Source organism: Dermacentor variabilis, chromosome 2 (genome assembly GCF_050947875.1).
Source record: "Dermacentor variabilis isolate Ectoservices chromosome 2, ASM5094787v1, whole genome shotgun sequence".
NCBI lineage: Eukaryota > Metazoa > Arthropoda > Arachnida > Ixodida > Ixodidae > Dermacentor > Dermacentor variabilis.
Window position 1 is genome coordinate 77,235,522 of NC_134569.1, and position 27,137 is coordinate 77,262,658.

General features: G+C 43.3%; 1 protein-coding gene across 7 annotated transcripts; it reads right to left on the bottom strand.

Moving 5' to 3' along the window:
- Positions 1-2,068: 2,068 nt before the first annotated feature.
- Positions 2,069-23,875, bottom strand: LOC142572143 (serine hydrolase-like protein). Of its 7 annotated transcripts, XM_075681047.1 has the most exons (7): positions 23,827-23,875; positions 21,001-21,109; positions 20,381-20,831; positions 19,032-19,235; positions 6,119-6,269; positions 2,352-5,323; positions 2,069-2,269 (listed from the first exon to the last, which is right to left on the bottom strand). In XM_075681047.1, the coding sequence occupies exons 1-5, from the start codon at positions 23,837-23,839 to the stop codon at positions 6,252-6,254; spliced, it is 795 nt and encodes a 264-aa protein (XP_075537162.1). In that variant the 5' UTR covers positions 23,840-23,875; the 3' UTR covers positions 2,069-2,269; positions 2,352-5,323; positions 6,119-6,251. The 7 variants fall into 7 exon arrangements, with proteins under 7 accessions (XP_075537162.1, XP_075537156.1, XP_075537157.1 ...); XM_075681041.1 differs by lacking the exons at positions 2,069-2,269; positions 2,352-5,323; positions 6,119-6,269 and having other exon boundaries at positions 14,185-19,235; positions 23,827-23,874; XM_075681042.1 differs by lacking the exons at positions 2,069-2,269; positions 2,352-5,323; positions 6,119-6,269 and having other exon boundaries at positions 14,185-19,235; positions 20,381-20,834; positions 21,031-21,109; positions 23,827-23,871.
- Positions 23,876-27,137: the final 3,262 nt, after the last annotated feature.

Genomic DNA, 27,137 nt, shown 5'->3' on the forward strand with positions numbered 1-27,137 from the left:
ATTTGAGCAAAGTTAGATCATAGTATCTGACGTAAATTGCAATGTCCTTTAATAAAGAGAGCATTCTCCTGTGTTTTTCATCAAGACAGCTGTGTTTAACCGCAGGCTGACCTCAGATTTCGCAAAGAGGTACTATTTTGCATGAAGCTTCTTTGATACCATGTTTGCGGATATTACTAGTTTCTGCTTCAATAAATCCGATGTTCGCATTCGCATCGTCTGGAACGACGCTATCGCTGATGTTGCAGCAACGGCCGCTTCAATCTTATGACTAGGGCGCCTAAACCTACTGAAAAATAAATTCAGGCGCTTTAAGGAAACACCACCTAGACAAGAGAAGGCCTGAGCGCTCGGCGAGTGACGTCACGGAGACGAGGCCGACTGCGTACTCGCGGATACGGGCAATGATACGGGTTGAACGAAGGGATTGCGCCCTTATGGGCAACGTTAACCAGAGCGCAGTTATTCTTTTTTTTTTAGGCATAGTTGAGCAGCTGGCCCGCAGAGAACAGAGTTTATTTATGCACAACTATTTACGCGCTGTATTATTAAAAAGCCCGTTTATAAGAAATGAAATGGTTCAGCCTTAGGATTGAGAATTAATTTCGGGTAAATGATATGACAGGGAGCAAAGCTTATATTGAAAAGTCACAGTGCTGCCCTCTTCTTCAGAGTAGCTGCTTTGCTTTCAACAGACAGCTAGGACAGGACAAGGCGCTTGTCCTGTCTGTATTTCTTGTGTGCTGTCACTTTTGGCACCTAATCTATCAAAAGCTATGCACCAACTAGCCCCACAACGTGTTTTAGCTGCTTTGCCTTGATTTATCGTCGGCGTCAAACTGTTTGCCGTTCATGTGACCACAAAAGTTCTTCAACAATATGTTAGCACTGCAGCACCACAACATATCTCATGACAACTTCACTGATGTGCCCTTCTTCACATTCGGTACGCATGTATTTATTCCAGTCTAGATTAGGCTCTAAACGAATAATTTCGCTTTCGAGGCATTCTTACATACAGTACCACTGTCCACATATTTACAACACCTCGAATGAGTTTAGCAATGGAGATACAAAACATTCGTGCAACTATTGCTCAATTGTGCCCAATTCTGCGTGCCCAATTGCTCCAGCAATTGGGCACGCAGCACTTATTAGGCATATCCTGGTATGAACGTAATCCACATTCCGTGGCAATGAAGGCTTGCAGGACACACAACCGCAATCGCAGCACAAGCGCAGCTAGAGACTACATGCACGGTTCACATCCAGAAAAAAAATGCGCTTGGAAGTATGTCGTAGCATGTCAGGACTTTTCTAACCCCCAAGGTATCCAAGGAGCAGCAGGGTTCCCAGAACTAATCAAATTGTTATCGCCGTTGTAGCCCACTCGGTCTTCCGCGTCTCATTTTAAACACAGGTGCGCCGCCTGTAGCTTTGTAGCACCTGCATGGAACTTCTATGTGGGCCTCTTTTGCGTGACGTAGCTCAAGGGGAGAGGGTACAGCCAGTTAAGTTCTCTAGAGGTTGTGTTTAAGGCCGCCTCACTATCAGCGCCACCTTCCGAATGCAATGTCGAGGCATACTGCAACCATCAAGTTTCTCTGCAACTGAACGGCGGTGCCAGCTTTCACCACTACAGCGAAACATATCGCGACTGGGAGGGGGCCCATGTTCTCTGGTGTGCTGTTGTAGAGCGGCGGAGAATGGCTTGCTACTAACTGAAGTTGAGTCTAAAGTAAAACAAAAATCGGTTTCTGTCGGCAAAGTTAATAAATACACAAAGAAAATATCACAAAAGTTATGCAGAGATCTCACGCACTTTGTTAATCAATGTTATGCGAAGCGTAATTGGCCAGGTAAGTGGCTATAGATTAGCTGGCTATCCAGAATCATTTGGGGTTCCGCAAAGCGTTACCGGGTGTCATTTATGTTGTGTCATGTCATGCATATCCTAATATATATCCTGTTAAACAACCATGACGGCATCACAATTATGATTCAAATATCTAGTCAGTTCCCCAAGTACATTGTTGTGACTTCGGGGTGGAGGACGAAAGACAGACTCTTTCCGCAAACGAAGAAGAAACGAAAAACTTTATACAATATTTACAGATAGTGGATGATAGCATACAGGTAGCAGTAAGAGCACATAAGACTGACTGGACAGCTGGAAGCGACTCTCTCTCCTCACAATGCGCCGGTTCTCCCTTAAATCCCTTCGGTGACCCCTCGTCGGCAGGAAACAGGTAGGCAAAATGGGCGCGGCCTGAAAAATTTGGACCAATGAGCGAGCGGTGATGGCCGATTTGGAATAAAAACAAAATGGAATAGTTTTACGTTATACCGACCCAGTTTGGGCATCGGCAGGAATTAACCAGGCGGGACAGGGCGATGACGTCGCCCACGTCGAATTCTTGATTCGTCGCGGAGATGGCTGGGCGCTTCTTGAAGTCGCCTCCCGTGTCGAATTCTCGATTCGTCGTGGAGAAGTGGGGGCTCCCGTCGCCTCGTGGTAGCCACCAGGTGCTCGTAATATGGCACAACATATACATTTAAAAAAATGACCATGATGGCATCATGACCACAAGCATCTTATGTCATTCATGCCATTCAAGTCATGACACACACACACACGCACGCACGCACACACACACACACAACAGCACCAGAGAAATGCAGACAGTGAAAAGAAACAACAGGACAGTGCACTCACACAACTGCAGTCAAAGAAACACCGAATATAAGCTTTTCAAAAATGCCAGCTGGCGGACACAATATAAGCAGCATATCAAAACAAAATGAAGAAAACAGGAAAAGAAAAAAGGCATGGATAGGAACAATATGAACAGGAATTCATACAGTCGCATGTACTACCAAATTACAAGGCGTAAGAATGTAGCAGATATTTGACTTCTTCATGTGGCAGAGGTATCGATGGTTGGCTTATACAAACATCTTGAAATTGACAGATATGAAAAAATGCTATGATTCTTCAATTAAGCTGGTTATGACTGCGGGCGACAATGATGGTGTTAGTGTAACAAGGCAAACAACCACACTTCTTGCAACGGTCTGCTAAGTGGGAACAAGGTGAACTGGTCAGGCCATGCTTGTGTTCTTTTAATCTCGCATTGACGCATCTGCTGCTCTGGCCAACGTATGTCTTTACATAAGACAATGGCAGCTGGTAAGCGACACCACCACAAACAAATGCACATGCCTAACACCACAACCATGCATACCACCATCCTTCTCTACATGTTAGCTTAGTTCTAACAAGATTACATAGTCTCATTAGCTTAACCAGTAAGGAAAACAAAGCATCAATGCTGTCTCTGTTAGCAATATTCTCCAGATTATGCGACAACTTGTGTACATATGGCATGACAACTGGCTTCTTTTCATGGCGGTGCTGTTTGACCAATTTTAAGCACTTGTTACAAGCCGTGGTGACACAGTAGCTGGGGTAGCCCACTGCATGCAATCTAGATAACTGCTCCTGGAAGCATGTAGCTAACTAGTAGACGTCTACCTTCCAGCTTGATCTAGCTAACGCCACAACTATTAGCCATCTTTTGTAAGCTGTATTTTAGACCTCGACCTCTACATGCCAGCTGGTAGCTCAGCTAATGCTCCCTCCACTTACGGCTAGTAGCCATCTTGGGAAGCACTGCTGCAGCTGTGGTGTAAACATTCAATGTCCAGGCTTGGTTCAGCTTTGTAGGTGCTATAGTTAGCTTTACTTACCATGTTTACGATCATGGAAGGTTGAATTCTTATTTTACATGTTTCATTTCATTTATTCAACCTTAAGGGCCCAAAGGCATTACATAAGGGGGAGCGTGCATCAAAGTCGAACAGCTTAATAAGAAAGTTACATAATAAGTGCACATTGGTTGTAATAGGTACAAAAAAAAGAGAATTTCAAAAAAGAAGAAGACAAAACATATACACAGTACCAACGAGGCGATAAATAAATAGATGTGGTATTCATATGGTTACGTTGGCATTATACAAATCGTTTAGTTTTTTGCGAAATGTTTAGCGGTCGCTGCACGAAACAATGTCATCCGGGATCGCGTTCCAAAGTGTTACGGCATGGGGGAAGAATGAGCTGCTCATCGCCGTCGTCTGGCACTTTATCACCGCCAAGGGGCGAGTATGAAATAAACGGGATGATGTTCTGAACGGGTGTTTTAAGAGGGCCTGTCCTGATTGGGTGAAGTAAAAGAAAGTGTGAAGAAGGCAAAGACAAGAAGTTATGCGCCGTGAAGCAAGCAATGGAAGAGACAAAGTTTGTTTTAAGGTGGTTACGCTGATATGTCTTGAATATTGTGACGTAATGAAGCGAGCAGCGTGGTTTTGTACGGCTTCTATGTCATCGGCGAGATAACCTTGTGAGGGATGCCAGATGGATGATGCGTATTGAAGGTTGGGTCGCACATACATTAAATATGCTAGTTTTTCAAATATCACATGTCACTACAAAAGCGCAAGAAAGGCAACAACCCAAGTAAAATTTTCACTTTGAGTGTGGTCAGTGTCTTTCTTGCACCAAGTTAATTCCCAACCAGATGAGTTATTGTAAAACCCTTGATTTTATACCATTGTAAAATTGCACAATTATCAAATTGATAATCATTTAAAGAAGTAATAAATACAGTGCAAACAAAATACTTTTTGTCAATACGTAGCACCAACTAATAGTTATCCCAATGTTCACAAAGAAATGCAATTGTGCTCTATGTAATTGTTCTCCCGCTCCTGGTAAACTGCAAGACAACAGTTTTCGCATAAGCTCGTGCAAGTACTACTATATATATGCATTTCTAGTGATCAAGTGGCATCATCACTAACCAACTTTAATGTATACCAAAGTTGGTAATGAAACATTATTGGAGGTTTTCATACAAAGTATGACATCTGGTGCTACACATGCGAAGCAGAACAAGCGACATTACATTACGCCCCTTTATTTTAAGGAATTTAGGATACAGCTTAAACAAGTGTAGCAGTTCAGCCTAAGCACACACTGAATGCGCATAATGCATTGCAGTCTACTCATTTTGTTCATCCATTCTTAACATTCGAGCGCCATGCCTGTAAATAGTGCTAAATTTTTAGATTCAGAAAGGACCATTGTTTTGCGATACTAGTGGATCAGTATTAGCACACTATACCATGCATGCCGGCTATACCAGTGCACTTATAAGCATGCCTGCCTGAAATAGGGCAAAAAACGTACGAGTCTGTTTCCCTTGTTCCACAGGCCACGAGTAGGTTCCACTGCACATGCATCTCATGTGCCAGCAGACTTTCACTGGTATGAAAATGGATGGATCCATATGCAAGAGCCACATACATCACTTCCATGACTGAATACAGCCAATAACTACCACTATCACCTCAGGTAAATTGCACTCTAAATGGTTGCATGTAGTACTAATGGCAGTAGAATTGAGTGTAAGTGTGTGGATTAAGCAAGATAAAACAGCATGCGGAAAGGTTGTTTCCTGTCTCTACACCGAGACAACATTGCATAATTGCTCATAGATGCTTAAGGAAGCAGTTCACTTCATAAATACATATGTGATTTAGTAAGGTTGCTATAAACATGACTAATAGAGCAGGTCCCTAGTAAATGCAACTTTACAGAGAATTTAAAAATCTTAATTATCAATGCACTACAAATAAAAATATTGTATATTATTAAAATGGTAATTCAAATGTTTATAAAATGGGTACAAGGGACCAGTTAGCTTCTTTTGAGAGCATCAATAAATGTAGCAGACTTTATTTTAAAATAAAGCAAGCAGTGCAGAGAAAGAACAGGCTAAGACTTGGGTGGAATTTTAAACTTAAAAGGAAGGCAAAGGGCGTATTCACAATGCTCTCTTGAATACATCTTTCCAGTAACCAATGTTAGAAAGGACTCATCTTGCCTAAATCATGGCTGCAAAAAGTGCCATTGTGACATACCTACACACACACACACACACAACTGATTTATGGTGATTTCACAAGTTAATATTTGGAATTACAACTGAACTGTGGCCAGCCTAACACAAAGAGATTGGTGTGGGCCCTGGAGCCATGTGTTGATTAAGATGCCCACCCTTTCTGCTAACCGGAAATTCTGGATTTTCATCCTGGAATACTTTGTTGCAATCTTCTACGGACAGCTGGGACTCCTTGTGGGAAGTTGGTCGATGAGATCACAGCTACGGAACTTCCTTCTTCGTGCGGGCTCAGTGGTTTCTAGTATTCTGCATGAGTTAAAACAAGACATCAACAGTGTAAAACTAATTGTGCATCAAAATTATTACTCTCTTTTAAAATCAATTAATGCACCTAGGAGAAATTAATTAAGGGAGTAGTGACACAACAACTTTGTGCCCCATTTGCGTGATTTTTTAGGTGGTTGCTGACCCCACAATTATGACATGGAGGCTCAATTCCTTGAGTGTTGCTGAACAGGACAATGTAATCTGCAAACCGAAAATTGCTGAGATATTGCACCATTGATCCCTACTCCTAAGCCTTCCCAGTTTATTAGCTTGAATACTTCTTCCAAGCACGCAGTAAATAGCATTGGAGAGATTGTGTCTCCTTGTCTGACCCCTTTCTTTATAGGTATGTTCCTACTTTTCGTGTGGAGAATTAAGGTAGCTGTGGAATCTCTGCAGATACTTTCCAAGATATTTACGCAAGAGTCCTGTACTCCTCGCTTACGCAATGCCTCGATCTATGACTGCTGGTGTCCCTACTGAATCAAATGCCTTTTCATAATCTAGGAAAACCACATAGAGAGGCTGATTGTACTCTGCCGATTTCTCGATTACCTGATTGGTGACATGGATGTGGTCCACTGTGGAGTATCCCTTCCTGAAACCAGCCTGCTCCTTCGGTTGACTGAAGTCCAGTGTTGCCCTTATTCTATTCGAGATTATCTTGGTGGCTATTTTATATAATACTGGAAGTTAGCTATATAATGGGCCGAAAATTTTTCAATTCTTTAACGTATCTCTTTTCGTGGATTAGTATAATGTTGGCATTCTTCCAGTTCTGTGGGACCCTTGAAGTCGATAGACAGTTCATATGAAGGGCCGCCAATTTTTCAAGCATTAAGTCTTCTCCATCTTCCATTACATCAACTGATATTCCGTCTTAACCTCCCACTCTTCCTCATTTCATGTCTTGCAAGGCCCTTCTAACTTCATCGTAGTTATAGAAGGAGCCTGTGTAACCTGTTCATTGCTACTTTGAATAGAGGTATCGTGGCTGCTTTTGGTACTGTACAGGTCAGTATAGAATTCTTCCGCTGCTTTTACCATATCTTCGAGATTGCAGATATTGCCCTGCTTATCTTTCAGTGCACACATCTCGGTTTTTTCGTTACAGTAAAAGCTCGTTAATTCGAGTTCCGCGAGGATGCTACGAAAATTCGAACTAATGAATGTCAGAGAAAAAAAAAATCGCTCGGTTAAGGCGCGTTTATATATAGTCCGACGAAGCGTGAGCGCGCGCGCACACACGCTACGTCACGTTGGCGGGAATAACAATATACTTCGAAGCACTGGCGCAGCCAACGTAACCGGACGCGGCCAACGCGGTCCGACATGCCCAACGTCGAGATGGCTCTTGCTCCATCTCGTAGTTTCGCACGAAAAGCGCGAAGCATCCATTGCGATAGCAAATTAGTAGATAGCTATACGAAGTAAGGACAGTAGGTTTATCGGCCGTGTAAACTAGTAAACATTCGCCTATTAACTAAACTAACAAGTGCGGTGTCACGCGCGCACAGGTAAACATATGAACACAGATCTGCCGCGATGACCGCGGAAACACGCTGAAAAACGCTGGAGCAAGGAATCGCGGCACTAGCAGCGAGCGAATTGACCTTCGTACAGCTCTCGCTTAAAAGGCGAACAAAACGTAGCAGGCACATCGCATGCGAAGCTAACGGCATCACGCGTACTCTGCAAACATTGCAGATCGCTTTAAAGATGACGCCCACGCGGGCGCGCACCACGTCGCAGGTCGCTTTCAAGATACGGTGCCCGCATGGCCGCACAGTAAGCAGCCGCCGTAGAAGAACGTCCCCAAGGGGCTTCATCGCCATCCTCCCTCCGCCTCACCCCCTAGTGTTACTGTATTATACAGGAACACTATCACCCCGTGCCTCGCGCGCGACAGGAGAGGGCGCGCATTCGCCCGGTATTCCTCGCTCGCGCACGCGAGATTGAGCCACGTTCGCCGGCTCATTACCCTCGCACGCTTTCACTCGCAAGTACAGCATAGGGCGCACGGCGACGACTTTATCGCCCTTCAGCTTTATACGGAACCTCACGGGAGAGAAGCGACCTGCAACAGAGTCGTTGGCCATGCCATGGCCAAGCGCAAATGCGTCTCTCTGCAGTCAGGCTTAAACAAAGGGCCGCAGATGGAAAAAGCAAAGCCGCGCGGCCCGCGCGGCGACGCCAGCATCGTCAACATACTCCCGCACACTAGCACTCTCCCCATCCACGATGGCGCGGAGGTCGAATTATCGGTGGTGGTGCGGATTTCAGTCTGAATTAGCGGGATGTGTTACATATTGCTTTCGATACCTTGCTGGACGGACAGCGGCGGCTACTTCGAATTATCCGAAATGTCGAATTAACGAGTTTTTACTGAACCGAGCTTTCTTATCACCGATTTCATGCTGCGTCTATTTTTTACTGCTTCCTAAGTCTTTCTCGCATTATAATTTCGGATATCCCTTATTTTCGCCTTGTTGATCAGTTTTGACAGTTCTGCAAATTTTATCTGGTCTCTTACAACACTCCCACTTTCATGCTATGCTACTTGTTCTTTAACTGCAAGTGACTTTCTTTCTTGTTTCATATTGCACTACTTGTGTTCCCCTGCTTGATTATTTTTGTACTGCTTTGTATATCTGTATATTTGCTCCAAAATGTTTTTTCTTTAGAGTGGAGCTTTCTTTGCCTCTTCCTTCGACTTTTCCACTGCTGCTGTCCCTGTCTCGCATGCCGCGTCAGCAGGTGGTTCAGAGCATGCATGGAATGGCAGGAGTACAGTGCCTAGAATATATTTTAGGCACTGTAGCAGGAGCATCGCTGAGAGTAAAGGCAATACAAGAAACTCGTTTGGACCTTTCCATCACTTTGCATGTGCACAATGCCCTCTGGAACTCCCTGGACATCGCCACATTATCGCCGTCGTCGTCGTAATCATCATCATCATCATCATCAGCTTGGTTATGCCCACAGCAGGGCAAAGGCCTCTCCCATACTTCTCCAACTACCCCGGTCATGTACTAATTGTGGCCATGTTGTCCCTGCAAACGTCTTAACACCCATCATTCTTTTTTCCATAGCTCGTTGCGTCGTCGTCAATTTCAGCAGAACCCTTTTCGTAAGCCTCCAGGTTTCTGCCCCGTACGCGAGTACTGGTAACACACAGCTGTTGTACACTTTCCTCTTGAGGGATAGTGGCAACCTGCTGTTCATGATTTGAGAATGCCTGCCAAACGCACCCCAGCCCATTCTTATTCTTCTGGTTATTTCAGTCTCATGATCCGGATCTGTGGTCACTACCTGCCCTAAGTAGATGTATTCCCTTACCACTTCCAGTGCTTCGCTACCTATCGTAAACTGCTGTTCTCTTCCGCCCCCCTAACTTTCTGCCACCCCCTGCTACGCTTCCCTTCCCTTGGAATCCAGTCCGTAACCCTTAATGACCATCGGTTATCTTCTCTCCTCATTACATGTCCTGCCCATGCCCCCCCCCCCCCCATTTTTCTTTCTTGATTTCAACTAAGATGTCATTGACTCGCGTTTGTTCCCTCACCCAATCTGCTCTTTTCTTATCCCTTAACGTTACACCCATCATTCTTTTTTCCATAGCTCGTTGCGTCGTCGTCAATTTCAGCAGAACCCTTTTCGTAAGCCTCCAGGTTTCTGCCCCGTACGCGAGTACTGGTAACACACAGCTGTTGTACACTTTCCTCTTGAGGGATAGTGGCAACCTGCTGTTCATGATTTGAGAATGCCTGCCAAACGCACCCCAGCCCATTCTTATTCTTCTGGTTATTTCAGTCTCATGATCCGGATCTGTGGTCACTACCTGCCCTAAGTAGATGTATTCCCTTACCACTTCCAGTGCTTCGCTACCTATCGTAAACTGCTGTTCTCTTCCGAGAGTGTTAAACATTACTTTAGTTTCCCGCAGATTAATTTTCAGACCCACCCTTCTCCTTTGCCTCTCCAGGTCAATGAGCATGCATTGCAATTGGTCTCCTGGGTTACTAAGCAAGGCAATATCATCAGCGAATCGCAAGTTGCTAAGGTATTCTCCATCAACTTTTATACCCAATTCTTCCCAATCCAGGTCTCTGAATACCTCCTGTAAACATGCTGTGAATAGCATTGGAGAGATCGTATCTCCCTGTCTGACGCCTTTCTTTATTGGGATTTTGTTGCTTTCATTGTTGAGGGCTACGGTGGCTGTGGAGCCGCTATAGATATCTTCCAGTATTTTTACATATGGCTCATCTACACCCTGATTCCGTAATGCCTTCATGACTGCTGAGGCTTCGATTGAATCAAACGCATTTTCGTAATCAATGAAGGCTATATATAAGGGTTGGTTATATTCCGCACATTTCTCTATCACCTGATTGATAGTGTGAATATGGTCTATTGTTGAGTAGCCTTTACAGAATCCTGCCTGGTCCTTTGGTTGACAGAAGTCTAAGGTATTCCTGATTCTATTTGCGATTACCTTAGTAAATACTTTGTAGGCAACGGACATTAAGCTGATCGGTCTATAATTTTTCAAGTCTTTGGCGTCCTCTTTCTTATGGATTAGGATTATGTTAGCACATTCCCTTACAGCTTCCAGTGCCTTGCTACCTATCATAAACTGCTGTTCTCTACTGAGACTGTTAAACATTACTTTAGTTTTACCTTTCCGCTAACATGCAACAGTCTAGAGGGGCGGTAGATAGAATGTTAGAGAGGAGGTATGGAGAGAAGGTAGTGAATGAGCAGAACGGACGCAGTCATGAAACGAGTGAATGACAGCCTTGCGACTCTTTGCTCGCAGTTCCCATTCAGGGGGGGAGGATGGGAGAGGGAAATGGTGATGCAAGATGGCGAGCAACAGCTGCTACCAGACACGACAGTGGTCACGGACAAACTGGGTAAATTTAAGTTCAAGGTACAATACGGTACATTTTTGCCCTTTCTGAAAAATTAACACCATGCAAATTTGTCAAGTGTACGACTGATGCAAGACGTACAGACGTAAAGCAGCATTAAAGCACCGTACTGTCTAGGCGACACTACGGAAGCAGTCGCACATAAAATCAACACTTCTGTACCTGCCAAGGTAGCTTCACGACTATGGCTTGCTCGAGGTCGCTGGTTTGATCCCGAACACGGCAGTCGCATCCCGAAGGGGGCCAAATACAATAATGCTAGTGTACTTAGATTTAGGTGCACATTAAGGAATCCAACTGGGTCAAAATTATTCCGGAGTCGGCCACTATTGCATGCCTCATAATCTGATTGTGGTTTTGGCATGTCTGGCTCCATAATTTGAAAGGTTAGCACTACTGCCGTAATGCGATGTGCTGTGTGAGGCAATGACAATGCTAACGTTCTCAGAGGTTATGAACAATGACGCAGAACAACGCTTCAAGCAAGTACGTCCAACTGTGTGCTCTGTTTACTACGCAGGCAAACAGCAGTTGTGCATGCAAGCACACAAGGTAACATTTAACCTCAACTCACTACTCTCGTATTGGCCTAAACAGTGAAGAAATTGAACATTTGCCATCGGCACTACCGCTAATTATTGTAAAATTAAACAGCACAGAAAGCTTTGCTTACATCAGTTCCCACAGTGCGAGGGGTCCACATAGTTTTATCGTTGCTTTTGCTTTTTGCTCGTGCCTGCTTCCCTCTGTAATGCTGTGAAGCCCTGAGGGTACAAATACATGAAATGAAAAGCCTCATAGAGACTTCATATGAGGCTTTGTTCATTTAAGTGGAAAAGCGGGCACTGTTGCCTTGATGGGTCAGTAGTTGCATCTGGTCCTTTCCTTCATTTCATCCTCCATTAGATACAGACTTGCGAGATTGCTTGTCAAGAGAGAGAGAGAGAAACAACTTTACTGGCCCATAATGAAATGGAGTGCATTAAGCGTCTGATGGGGTGGCTATCTCTTGACGGGCTCCATATGCTTCCAGAGCCGCCTCGCCCCTGTGGATCAGTCGGAGCTGGTCTTGCAGGGTGGGGCTGGCATGATCTCCAATCACTCGTAAAGGGTGGGTATAGTAGGGAGGTTAGTTATGGGTATAGGTTGGGGGTGGTCTTTGGAAAAACTGTACTCTTCTATGACGTGCTGAAGTGTGCCTAGTGCATTGCAGTTAGGACATGTGTTCTTGTATCTTTCTGGGTACATTTTGTTCTGGAGGCAGGGGTGGGGAAATTATCCTGCCTGGATTTGCCTGTATATTGTTTGTTTGGCTATGGTCAAGGAGTGGTGGGGGTGCGGGAATGTCTTCGTACTGTCGCTGTAATACTTGACTATATTTATAACTGGTTATGGGTTGCCATCCCCTTGGCTCCTCCTTGGTGGCCCGGGAGTTGAGCGCACGGGCCTGTTGATGAGCATATTCGTTGCCCTTAACTGAGTGGGCCGGTACCCAAACTAGTTCGATTGTTTGTTTAGGAGGCGTAATTTTTCCGAGGATTTTTAGTGCCGCTAGGGACACCCAGCCAGATCTGTAGTTCTTGTATGCAGTTTGTGACGATCCTGGCGACGTTAGGTTGCAAGAGTGCGAGGGCTATCGCCGCTTATAATGAAGGCATATAATTTTGAAAACTAGAATACAGGCAAGTGGTCCGATTAAGTGGAATTCACTTAGCAACGATAGTGATAGTGCACGGTAATTGTTAAAGAGCTCAAAGCATGAAATCTTTCAGTGATTAACTGCTTTGCATGCAGTATGAAGTGAAATCTACAAGAATAAGAAAAATAATAATTCTGGTCCAATGCTAAAGGACTGCAAACATGGTGTTAAATTTCCTTAACCATAATAGTTAAAGGGCCTTTCACCAGGTCTGGCCATTTTGAGCTGACAAACGCAGAGCATACATTGCGCGATAATGATCGTGTCTGCAAAGTATTACATCGCTACGCGCCGTGGAAAGATCTGAAATTTCAAACCGAATGCCATTTTTCCTTCTCCTTGCGGCCGCCGCGCTCCAAGGGGGACGGTGACGTACTCGTGTTCCTGCGTCTACGTATTCATGTCCGCAGTGTGACGTCGCTCGTGGTGACACGGAACTTCAAGAATTATTCAAGACATCTGTTATCTGTGCGATCTGTTGCTTGAATTGACGAATTGAAGCTTTGAGAAATAATAAAACACACAAACAGAATGTCTGCATGCTTTTCTTGTTTCATTTCGCACCGAAGCAAGAGAGATGTACTTCTGCTCAGTCTGCTTGTTCCCACGGTCGTGCAGTCACGTGCACAGGTACCGAAACTATGCTATTTTCTTCCATGTTCCAGCGTGTGATCATGCTGTGCAATCCGCTTGTTCTGCCTCAGTATTCGTGTAGCACTGAATTATACCACTAGTCATGTTTCCTTGAGCACAGCCCGCAAAATCATGCACGGCGCGAACGAGACAACAGCTCGCATGCGACGTCGTAAGCGGAAATATGTAGTGCCAAATAAAAGAAGAAAGAAAATGAATGAAGGCGGGGCCTGTGACGTGTGCATCATGCGATCCTCGAGGTCCAGTATGGGAGAACGCAGAGAAGGAATTTTGCTTGCACAGGCTAGACGGGGCGAATGTAGAGAGCGTCTTGCTTGGCAGTGGAGCCCGCCTGCTGAAATCGTGGGTTCGCAGCATTGAAATATTTATATCTCGGCTACTAATGAGCCGATTTGAAAAATGTTTATGGCAGAACACTCTTTAAAGGACACGTTACAACTTCCAGCGTATAACCAAAATTTGCTACGGGGCCTGGTGAGGGGCCCTTAAGGTCATCTTCGGTAAAAATTTTAAAATGCAGGAAATGATAGGTGGACATTGTTCACGAAGTTTGGTTTTAAGTGAAAAAGAATGGCACAGGAAAAAAAAGAAGAAGAGGCAGACATAAATGGCAATTCTGCAATCTTTAATGGTGAAGAGAAGACAGCAGTACACGTTTGGCATACAATCGGTAATAATTTTTATGCGTAAGGTGTAAAATGTACACTCCATGACATTAACAATAATAATGTGGCTGCAACCAAGATGACACTTGTGCAAAATGATTGACTTCTTCAGCGTGAATACCCACCCTACTTTCTACTGTTTAATGAAACAGTTAAGCACTACTTTCTACAGCGATGGTATCAGCACTCGGCACCACTTATGACAATATTTTAAGAACATCCACAGAGTTTTAAGGCTCATACACACTTTGGTTGCACATGCCTGACGACAACACAACACCATAGCTGTCAGACCACTACAGTAATTTTACACTAGTAAAGAAAAGAAGTAGGGGCCACAGTGCATGATCTTAAAGTCAACTGGAACAAAATCTCGCTTTGTCTAAATAGGTAATGAATGAGTGGTATGTACTACTGAAGCAATCTTGGCAAAGATGCAGGGCTTGTACATGTCTAAGTTACTCATTAACAGCCTCTGATTAGCACCTGAGCAGACAGCACGCGCGCCTGTTGGTTAGCGGATGTGATGCAAGTCCCGTCACGTCGCCCCTACGGCAGCTGCAAGTTGCGATCAATTTTTGATGTCATGCCAAGAGCTGCACGTGCCAAGTCATGTGTCACTTCCGGCGGAGGTAATGGCAGCATTATTTTTCTTTCAGTTACGGTATCAAGAACATCTACTCTTGCAAGCTTTTTGTGATGCATTCACTTGTATTTCAAATGTTAAAACATAACATTTTTCACGAAGGCTTAACTATGTCTACACTATCTAAATTATGCTTTTACGCTGCCCACAATTTCGTTGCAGTTGGCTTAAGTAAAAATACTGCAGAGGTCACTGATAAAAAGAGGTATATGTTTAGAGGTACAAATTCATGCGAATAGCTTTCACTTCAACCCTTGCCCCCAAAATAAACTCTTAGTACAGTCTTATGTGAAAAATAAAGAAAAATTATGTCACCATAATGACTGATAAGCTTGAAGTCAAGATTCATGGTTGCCTAGGAAAGCAAAACATGCCTTCAGAGAAACACTGAAAGAAGTATGAAAGGTACATGTGAAAAGGCTGAATCTTAATTATGCTATTGCACTTAACACTGTTCAAGAGGATGAACGTACGAAGTATCCTCATGCAGACTTGCATGAGGGTTACCTGCTGGCTTTATCACCTAAAGTCTTGGTGTCAGCAAAGACAAAAATCTACTTTCCAATACTTCTTTTTTATTAGAAGTTAACATTGCTTGCTATATCTTAATAGCTTGAAATACACAATGCGTAATTTAAGTAATGCAGATTCAGAATAGGGGCTACAAAACAAAATACACAGTGTCATGTTTACTGTGCGTGCACAAGGTGCAAATGGAATTTGTGGTTCCTATTGAGCACATAATTTTTTTAATGTAGTGGGTTGTCCAAACTGCTTCGTGCCAACAAACATGGTGGCATCCATTGATGTGACGGATGTTGCCTTTAAATCTAACTAGATTTCTGAGCAACCCGCTAGCTTTGTAAGCAATGAATGGTGATGTAGGCTACCACATTGTCTCACCTCACAAAAATCTCAAAGACTGAACAATAACCTACCAAGGTTTAAAGCCAGAAGGTTTCGGCATTGCTAGTTGACCGGACAGAAACAATTTCACATTCACAATCAGAATTGCAAATAGGATTGTAGTCTTATTTATTTATACTATTACTTAGAATGAACATTAACAATAATATGCTTAAGATTATACTACTTAGTTCATATTTATTTTAAATTTTGTAGTTTTTTTCCTGTAGCTGCAGTGGCGCTGCAAGCGCAAGACACAAGACGTGACTGCAAGAAAAAAAAAGAAAGTTCTAGAGCTTGCTGCCCTGCATACCCTCATTGGGGAATAGGTACCTGCCCCCCACCCCCCGCCACTTTGGGTACCTATTCTACAACTATGTAATGGATCAGTGCGGTACAACAATGCCACTGTTTTAACAAATATGATAACTGGCTTTCACACATAGCAGAAAGACTAGAAGACTGGGCACAAAACTGGACATCAACAACACATTATGAGTGGAGCATGAAAGATCTAGTACTAATGTAGGCAATGAAATCAAACGTTTGTACAAGAGTCCCGCTTGAGGCTTTTGCAAATTACATTTGCATGTTACATGCTTCTATGGGTCCCTCAAATAAAGCAAATGCGAATAGCAGTGTGTTGAAAATACAAGCAAATTGTGACATTTAAACACTCCCAAATTATAGACCGATCAGCTTACTGTCCGATCAGCTTACTGTCCGTTGCCTACAAAGTATTTACTAAGGTAATCGCAAATAGAATCAGGAATACCTTAGACTTCTGTCAACCAAAGGACCAAGCAGGATTCTGTAAAGGCTACTCAACAATAGACCATATTCACACTATCAATCAGGTGATAGAGAAATGTGCGGAATATAACCAACCCTTATATATAGCCTTCATTGATTACGAAAATGCGTTTGATTCAGTCGAAGCCTCAGCAGTCATGAAGGCATTACGGAATCAGGGTGTAGATGAGCCATATGTAAAAATACTGGAAGATATCTATAGCGGCTCCACAGCCACCGTAGCCCTCAACAATGAAAGCAACAAAATCCCAATAAAGAAAGGTGTCAGACAGGGAGATACGATCTCTCCAATGCTATTCACAGCATGTTTACAGGAAGTATTCAGAGACCTGGATTGGGAAGAATTGGGGATAAAAGTTGATGGAGAATACCTTAGCAACTTGCGATTCGCTGATGTTATTGCCTTGCTTAGTAACTCAGGAGACCAATTGCAATGCATGCTCACTGACCTGGAGAGGCAAAGCAGAAGGGTGGGTCTGAAAATTAATCTGCAGAAAACTAAAGTATTGTTTAACAGTCTCGGAAGAGAACAGCAGTTTACGATAGGTAGCGAAGCACTGGAAGTGGTAAGGGAATACATCTACTTAGGGCAGGTAGTGACCACGGATCCGGATCATGAGACTGAAATAACCAGAATAAGAATGGGCTGGGGTGCGTTTGGCAGGCATTCTCAAATCATGAACAGCAGGTTGCCACTATCCCTCCAAAGGAAAGTGTATAACAGCTGTGTGTTACCAGTACTCACATATGGGGCAGAAACCTGGAGGCTTACGAAAAGGGTTCTGCTGAAATTGAGGACGACACAACGAGCTATGGAAAGAAGAATGATGGGTGTGACGTTAAGGGATAAAAAAAGAGCAGATTGGGTGCGACAACAAACGCGGGTAAACGCGGGCAACAAACGGGGCAACAAACGCGGGTAAAGCGGACTGGAAAGCCAAAAAAGATGAAAAAATGATTGACAGGTGGTGATGCCAGCTCGAAATTCTCACACCAGCTCCCTGAGATATCATATATTTCTATGAAATCTACTTAGGGTTGGATAGGGTTCATCATAAAGAATGATTCCATTCAAAAGCGAGCGGCAACTCATTATGACAACTTTCAGGACTCTTCCAACATAAAGCTATTTGAGAATACAGTGACACCAGCCACTTCACATCGACATCATTATCACATTACTTACGGTGCAATATTCTGAGAAGAAAGCTTGGCCTTATCACTCGATCTCATATCTATTAGCTTTCTGCCAAAAAACAAAAATGAAGGAAGCAGGATTTTTTAAAGACTACTCTGCTAATTTAAAATAATTTGGTGCCGCTCCTTAGTGTTCCTTTAATAGTAGCCATGCAATTGTAAGCCTCCACAGTTGGGAAAAAAAATGTAATTGCTGGACAGGTCTACCTTTGTGTGTTTGGCAGCGACATTTTAATTACAATGACGCTAGATGTCGGTGTGTGAAAGACAATGTGAAACAATGAAGTGAAGAATGTTGATTACAGCTGCCAACAACAATGTAAAGCTTTCCTGCCAAGGCAGAATGACCAGATTTTTCACATTAGGAAATGAGACATATAAGCACTTGGAAGATGAGGATAGGAGATGACTTGGACACAAAAGAATACTTAACAAAATGGATGGTATGCATTGCTACTCAATAATAAATAAGCATGTATGGTTTTATGTCAGCAAGCCACTGTAGCCTCCCTACTAAATGTATATATCCCTTTACTAGATGTATTTTCGTAAAGAGGACATTGTACTGAAACAGTGCCAAGGCACTTGTGTATGAATTATCGAAGGTATCAAAAGGCATGATGCAAGGAAGTAAAAAATCTGATTTCTCTACTCTGGATTCACTATCTTTAATCCATGCGAGATGTCCATCCTAAGAGTGCGCCATCTATTTTATCCAAGCCAGTTTCGCACCTGATTCTTGCTCTTTTTTTTATCGCCATAAATAAAATCATCTGAACTTACCTTTTCCGTGGCACCTATGCCACCTTACAAAGTACAAGGACTTTGATAAAGCCGCTAAGAAAAAGAAAGATATATATTTTCAGTTTGTCACACAAACCACATCTGATTTCTAGTGCCCTGCAAATCATCTAAAAAGGGCCTTATGTAACTGGCTACCAGCTCTGGCTGATTCATGTGAATGTGGTGATCGCCATCGAGCACTGCCATTTGAAAAGTGCGGCAGTGTTTTTTCAAAGCATTTATCATTCTGCCATTCTGGACTGAACAGCTGCCAAAACCAGGCACAGCGTCCAAGACAAGAATGTCATTTTTAAACGACTTCCACCATGGGTCGAGGGCAGCTTTGTCGACCTTTTCCCAGTAAAGTGCCTTTAGCCGAATATCTCTAGTAAAGTTGTAACGACCATCTGCCTGGAGCTGGCAGCCTCGTTTCATCAATACCTTCACATCATCAGCACGAATGCATCCCCAAGGCATCTTGGCATAGAGAGCCATGATCTCCTCTTCAGTATAACTTCGTTGCCGACTGAAGTGCTTCTCTTCAAGACGCAGAAAAGACTGAAGTGTAGTTCTTACAGTGCCGAGGAGTTGGCTTCTAGCTTCATAGATTTCTCCAAAGCCCTCCACAAGTATTAGTTTTGACACCTGAAAGAAGTGCAAAGGTCACAGTAGAATGTTTTCAGATGAACATCGGTTTTATATCCAGGAAAATCTCGACAAAAGATGGATCAAGAAAAGTAAGCCTTCTGTACAAATATAACAGCTGGTTGATTATAGAAAAATAAACAAACAATATAGTACTGGCAGACAATTCATTCTACAGATGCCTGAATTGTAAGCTTCAATTTATTGACATCACTAAGTAAGTAACCAGATTTAGTATTCATGCTTCTGTCTGACCTAATTAAATGCTGTTAAACTGTTAAGTATGTAATTCAGCTTTGTGAATGTTCCGACCAATATTTCAATACATTAGAGTTTGAGAAGACATAAATAGTGCCTGTCTGCCTCTCTCTCTGTCTTCCTTGTGCAAAGTTGCGTGCTTGTTCAACTCCTTCTGTGCCATGCTATTATTTTGAAGCTTGACCAAAAATGGCCAAACTATTTTTAGAGACCCCAGTTGCCTGCATATTTTAATTCCTCAAAAAGAATAAATTTGCTCTCTCTTGCACTGCCTAATGGATTGTGTGCTGCCATCTACCAAAAGCACGAGTAAACAATGAGACAAAATTAGGCTTGCCCATGGCATTGCTAGAATATGCTAAGTACTGTCGACAAATGGAGCTCATTCTCAGCCATCTTTAGCAAAAATGCGAGGATGAGCGCAGCTCGCTCAAGGCACAAAAGGAGTTAAAAATGCAAAATATATTTTCCTGAAAAGAAGAACAAGCAAAACTTATTAAAATGGACTGCTTATTAATGTCAGTAATAGATATAATACCCCCTCTATATAAAATATAAACTGCATAACATTTTAGATCTGTACAGACACTCAATATTTTTTACATTTGCAACAGTGCTATCACCATACAATGCTCTACTGAACTTTTGTATACCACCTTAGTAGTCATTCCAGGCAATCTTCAATAGGTCCAAATGCACTCTGAAATGTTGCTGAGACACTTGAGCATCGGTCTAAGAGCTCAGCAGACAGCTATGCCCACACGGGCGCGCTGCCCTGCACTACACTTGGGAGGACAAAAGAAGAGCTTTGAGTTAAGGCACGTTCACAATACGAACATGGGGGACACAGCATCGAGCTCTTGTGTTCTCAAGAAAAAGGCACCAACCTTTTGAGGAAATACGCTGGCATATCTGTGTCCCACGAGGCCTCCTATACTGTGGCCCAGCAAATTGAACTGGTCCCAGCCAAGAAACTGAACAGTACGAGCAATATCCAACATTAAGTGTGTCGTGGTGTAGACGCATCCCTTCGGCAGATGCGACGAAAGACCATGGCCGGTAAAGTCTAATGCCACAGCCTGCCACCCACCATCCAGCTTTTCAAGCAATGGATCGAAGCTCCCAGCATTGTCTTGACCACCGTGCAGGCAGAGGAGGTGTTTCTTGGGATTTCGGTTTCTCTTGGCAGGCCAAACCTTGGCAGCCAGTTGGCCGTAGGGCACGGGAATGGCTATTTCCTCTGGTGGCCGGTTGGCAAGCGAGTGGGCTGTTGAAAGTTTACGCAGATGCTGCACTCCAGATGTGCTCGCACTGCACTTTAGGCGAACATTGCAGATACTTCTGGGGAAAGAAAATGCTTTTATCAGTTTCTGCATGTTTGCAGAATTTCGTCACTGGGCATAGAAAGACAGTCCACAATTTCTGAACTGTGGGCAGGTGGCCCATTTCTGCATTTAAGCTTAAAAGCAGTGCATGAAAAAACTTTGATGAATTATACGAAACATACCATAGCAGGATGAGGAACCTGAGCACTTGCCTGCATGTGGGTATGTGCAGTCCAACTACATGAGACAAAATGTTGCGGGCTGCTGGCATTTCTTCAACAAAACATAAGCCTGCAATTAGAGATAGACAAGATCATTTACATACAGAAATTTCGGCTAGTTGGTATAGATATACTGTGGTGCTTAAGGCTATGATGAACAAGATTATTTGTTGAAGTGCTAATGTGCTTCGTTGCAAGAAACGTGTGTAAGAGACGCCAAACATAAAATACTTAATTATTATTAAGAGATAATGTGTACTGTCTCAAATAGCTGTAACCTTTGCATGCAGTAAATAACTGCACTACATGATAGGCCAAACGAAACGAGATTGTGAAGCCTGGTAGTATAGTCGATGTTTCATGATCAACAAAGTGATAAAAGCTGCAAAATTATAAAGAGTAGTGTTAATTTATTCAACGTTTCTTATATGAAAGGACAGTTTGGCTACGTGAACACAGTAACATATATGTGTTTAGGCCAATATACCAATGTTGCTATGTTGGATTTGATTCCATGCAATTTCACAGTACTTTCATACGGGCAATCATACAGCAGAAAATCAAGGCTGAAGCTAGTTTCACTCATTCTCTGCAATAGATGTTTTTATACTTATGTTGACATTGACCTTACTTCCTCATGAAAAGAAACAGTAGACAGGGAATAGTGTAGTACAACTTTTTACCTTTGATCCTACTTTTCTTTTATTACCTGTTACATTTACTGGCTGCTAATAATAATATCACAGGAAATAAACCATATTAGACAATGATGAAGTGCAAAAAGAAATGGAATAGAGTTGTTGCCTGACATCTCCGTCTTGCTAATAGTCTCATGCATATAATTGTAATAAAAAAGAAAACTGAGTAAGAACGACCTCCATTCATAGAATTTTTCATTTGAAAGGTCTGTCAGACACCATTACAATTCAATTAGGGCATATCTTGTTAAGATTACCCAAAAATGGTAACTGTTTGCTTTGTAGCATTACTGACAGTCTATAATATGCTGGTCAAGTTTGCAAGTGAGGGAAACAGTCCGTGCAACATACTTAAATTTAGGTGATTGTTAAAGAACCCCAGGTGATCAAAATTAATTGGAGCCCTCCACTATTGTGTCTCCGATTGGCACTATGCAACTTAGGACATTAAAATTCAACTTGTTTTAAAGATAACAGAAGCTTATGGACACTATGGTGAGAGCCCTTTTTATCTTTGCATTCAGCAACGCGATGAAATGAAAAAAACATTGGTGGATGAAGCATGGTGAAGCAGCTTCTACAATGAGTGAAACAGCTGCAAGTTGTACTTTGTGCGCATTACGTGGGATGCTTAATTGGTGAGGTGCTTTGACCTCTGCGTGGAATGGGGAAATGGGTACTTTTCTCAACATGTGCATTTTTTAAAATATTCATAGCTGGCTATCTGGCCCTTCCATGACCTGGTGCGATATGCGCTTGGTAGCCCATATTATGCTGTTGTCATGGCGATGATGCTGTGCAACAGCACAATAGAATGCAGGATGAAGTGGCAGGTGGTTGAAAGCAGAGAAGGAGCTAATGCAAGTAAAGAAGTCAGAGGGAGGTGTGAAATTCGGTGAGCAGAGAGGAACACAGAGTGGGTGAGTCGACATACAGCAGACGAAAGTGGTCGTCGGTGGATGAACAAGGGAAGCCACCGTCTGGAGCCAACGTTTCGACAAGGGGACTTGTTTTCGTCAGTGTAAAGCAATGGCTGGAAGAATCTTGCAACAAAATTTGCAGTCGTATGCAATTTATAAAAAGTCGAAACATGGTTCTACATAGCATTGTGAATATAACTAGTTGCATGCGAAAACAATGGGGGACGAATATTTCAGATGTGAACTGTACGTACCGGTACGTGTGATGGAGTGCGGCTGCTTTAGCGTAGTATTAGTGTGCTTCGCGTAATCAGCGTCATTAATTGGCGCACGTTAAACGGCAAGCGATCCGAGTTACCTACTGTACAACAAAATTAATTGGCTACATCACGATGAAAAGGAGCTCCCTAAGCCCAACAAACCCATGTTATATTGAATGTCCATATTTCTCATGGACATTGTTTCAAGCGGACGTATAAACTGAACGAACTTGTCTGCAGAGCTGCTCGCGCAGTAGTCTGGTTACACATCGATAGATGCTCACAAGTAAACGATTAAATGAGATCTGGTCGTTTAAATAAGACTTTAGCTAACTTTAAATTCTGACCAGTTATTAGAAACACGCAAAATATATTTGGAAATGAGCTTAACATATAGAACCGACTACACGCGACACAAACATGACAAGGACACTCGACATCAATGATGTTACCTGTCGGAAAATGTATTCAAGCCGAATCAGTACCGCAGGCTCTCGACTGCGAACGATTTCGTTTAGTCGAAACGTACTTAGTTGGCATTTGCGAAGCGCCCTGCCTAGATGCAGCCGAGTAAGGACAGTACGCGGGAGAAATTTGACTAAAAGGGTCGTGACCGCAAAAGCAGAGGAAACCAATGGTCATAAGAACACCCCGCGGTCTCATGATAAAGCCAAGATGAGTGAGAGGAGTGCCGCTAGTTAGCGTTTACAGACAGTCGTCTGCCAAGGTAATGATAGAAAGGGGAAATTGCAAATAAACGTAACATAAAAGAAAGTACCACTTACAAAGCGAGGAAGGCTGGGGAGTTACGAAGGTCACTCTGCGGCATATGACAGGTGAAGTACAAACTTTCGTGGGATACCAAATGCAAGGACATGTATCGCAGCACCTAAACTAAAGCCACTGTACCTAAACAAACCATCAAGCTCGCATCAACTAGAGAAACCGCGCGACTGCCGTTGCTATTTGTGACTGAGAAGAGCCGGAGCTGGTGGAATGGCCAGTTTCGCTTCGACAGCAGCACAGAAATAGAAACTCTTGACCGAACCGCACAAATCTTTCGAACAAATGCAAACAAAAATACCAAACCAATGTCTGCTAAGGTTACCGGAAAATAAATGACAGCTGAATAATTTTCAAACCACTTTGAGTATTCACGATTAAGCTACCTATTTTCGCAGTCATCAAAATTTTCGTCTGGCCACATAGGTAAAAAGGTAGCGCGAAAATTTGAAAGGTTCATGGAGGGAAAGGTTGCTGATTGGCTGGCGGTATTTGTTGATTTGAGTCCGCAGCCGCGGCCAGAGCATCGAATAGAAGTCGTGAAGAGCTCAGTCGAATATTGGGAGAACAGAACGCTCCGGGTAACATGTACAATTAGTGAGTAACATGCGCTGTAAAATATGTAGAAAGAAAAAAGAAAATATGTGTGAGTGTGTGTGGAGGGGGTCGGGGTTAAACTCCGGATTTCTTTTAGTCGAAAATACGAAGATAATTTCATTGAGGAATATATGTTTTTCCTGGCCATCTTTTTCTCTTTTGGATTTCAACAGAAGTGGTCCCTATGTAGAGTCAAAATCTTGTCATGAATAGCGTATGCGTACACTGTGAGCATAATTAATTTTGTTTGCTTCTTTATTACCCTGCATTAACCTTTATGTGTAGCTGTACTACCCACGTAAATGTTGGCGCACTCACTCGCTCGCTCACTCACTCACTCACTCACTCACTCACTCACTCACTCACTCACTCACTCACTCACTCACTCACTCACTCACTCACTCACTCACTCACTCACTCACTCACTCACTCACTCACGCACGCACGCACGCACATATAAATATGATTCACAGCGTCTGCTTACGATAAGCGCTAGAAATTTCCGTAATGGTTCCTTCCTTCAAAAAGGTAGACTATGAGCGCAATTTCTTTACCGCTCAATCATGAGACATTCCTGTCCATGAAGCAGGCATGACGCCTTGCACACGGGCCGCGTGCTCAAACGAAGAAGAAAAAAAGAAAGAAATCGCAAGGAGGTCGCGCGTCGAAGAAATAAAACTCCCTGTTAATTCACTTAAAATCTGCCCTTGCACACGGACGAAAATTATGAGTCTTTGGCACTCCCTGAAAACTTCAGTCAGGAGGAGAAATAATTTTTGGTTTCGAGATAGGATTACACTGCCACGCCGGAATTCGCGAGAGGACAGCAATTTCCCCCCGCTCTGGTTTGCTCTAATTTCTTTCTATGAAGTAGTGGCGGAAAAAGACCTATCAACATATTATTTAGGTGAAACTGCAGAGAAAGCAAGAAGTGCCTCGAGTCACAAATGTCACAATGTGCCTCGAGCGGCCAGTTGCGTGGCAATTTTGCGTGTAATCGCTGCCTTGTTTCACGCTCGGAAAAACACTGTCATGTAGCACGTACTGAGCAACAGAAAGCTGTATCGGGAGTTTTTCATGTTGCTCTGCAATTTTGTCATTGACACTTTTCATCTAATTATAATATTTGAGGAGCTGATTAATTAATTAAATTAATTATGTAATTAGGCGGAATGCAAATAAATAAATAAATAAATAAATAAATAAATAAATAAATAAATAAATAAATAAATAATCTGAATATGTCCAAGCGACGGCAAACAACATTACCTCGGTTCTGTCCAGCTACGTGGCATTTGCATATATAGCAAGCGATTGCGCCACGCCACCATTCCCACAAGAACGTGAGCTGGATTCACATATACATTAATGAAAGCCTCCAGATTAAATACATCCACGTCGCAGAAAATAAAAACAAAACGCTTAAGAGTCACATGTGCGCACCGAGAAGCGTATAGCGTGCCCGGTGAAGTTGGGGAAAGTATATATTGCTTCACGATGAGGCACGCGTTTGGGGAACGCGTAGGTTGCTCAGCACCATCTCGGAAGACAAGCTTATTTTGTCGTACAGCGCCAGCTGAACGACAAGGACAGCAGAAAGGCGCATCTGACACACACAGCGCTGCGTATGTCAGATGTGCCTCTGTGTGTGTCAGATGTGCCTCTGTGTGTGTCAGATGCGCCTTTCTGTTGTCCTTGTCGTTCAGCTTGCGCTATGCAACAAAATAAGACATGCCGTACCAAGAAGAGCTATCCTCATCGGAAGACAATACGTTCCAATTAACGTTCCAATTCACTAACGGGGGCCACAAGAGCCCGCAAACCGCAGAAATCATCTGAAACGGCTGCTGGACGTCGCCTGCGATCCCACGGCTACCGCGGTGTGGCCTCTCGCTGGCCTCTCGCTTCCGTCCTCTCACTGGCACGTGCTGCGGAGTGAACCGGTGAGCCGAGGGCGTACCGGGCTGCGTGGTCGGGAAAATCGCCGAAATAAATGTTAGCCTGCGTTAATCGCGAGTCCTTACTTCAAATGCCGCGTCTGCAGCACCACGTTATTTCGTTCTTTCAATTCTTTCTTTTTTAAACATTATTTATGCAGTTCCGGACTTTCAACTGCGGACTGTGCTATATCAGGTTCCTTTTTTTTTATTTTGTAATTTTCAGTAGCCGCTTGCTTTAACTCTCGCAGCGCGAAATTGAAGCGACAGCGCGTACGCGAAAGAAGAAACGAAATAGACGGCACGAACGTTGGTCGTTTCGTTCTCTGTGTGCGCGTCGCTTCAACACAATGCGTTGGCGGGCTACTTGGTGCGAATCCATAATTACTTTGTCCTGTAGTCTTGCTTGTGTCCCTTGTTTTGCGCTAAACAAAGTAATTATGGTGTCACTTCAAGATTGCACTGCGATAACGGATGCGAGCTTGAGCAACCACATGGGCCGCCTTACCGCTTTGCCGTACTATAGTAGCCGATTTCCTTAAGTTGTAGCTGCTAATAGACAACAATCAAGCCGACATAAATGGTGAAGCAGATAGCAGGTCCCATTCATAATCGCGTATTATTAGTAAAAGCTGAAAGCTGAGCAAGTGTGCAAACCAGCGCAGAAGAAGGCAGACAGAAGAGAACAAGTACAATCAACGCGAACGTTGACTAATGGTTGAAGAAAAACTTGAAGCCGGAAAAGCACGAAAGGCTGAAGTAACACCTGCGCATGCTCATCCTCACAGCGAACACGTCAAGCCCGAGTAAACAGAAAAAGGTTTAACTACTGAATACTGGAAGGCGCAGTTCCAAGACGGGACAAAAGAAATGCACAGAAGCACAGTACAATCGCTAACTAGC

Coding starts and splice junctions, on each gene's coding strand:
- LOC142572143 (XM_075681041.1), bottom strand. Junction 20,832..21,000: donor AGGTTCCTCATCCTGCTATG/GTATGTTTCGTA, acceptor TTTCCCCAGAAG/TATCTGCAATGTTCGCCTAA. Junction 19,236..20,380: donor CCAGCGTATTTCCTCAAAAG/GTTGGTGCCTTT, acceptor CACTTCTTTCAG/GTGTCAAAACTAATACTTGT.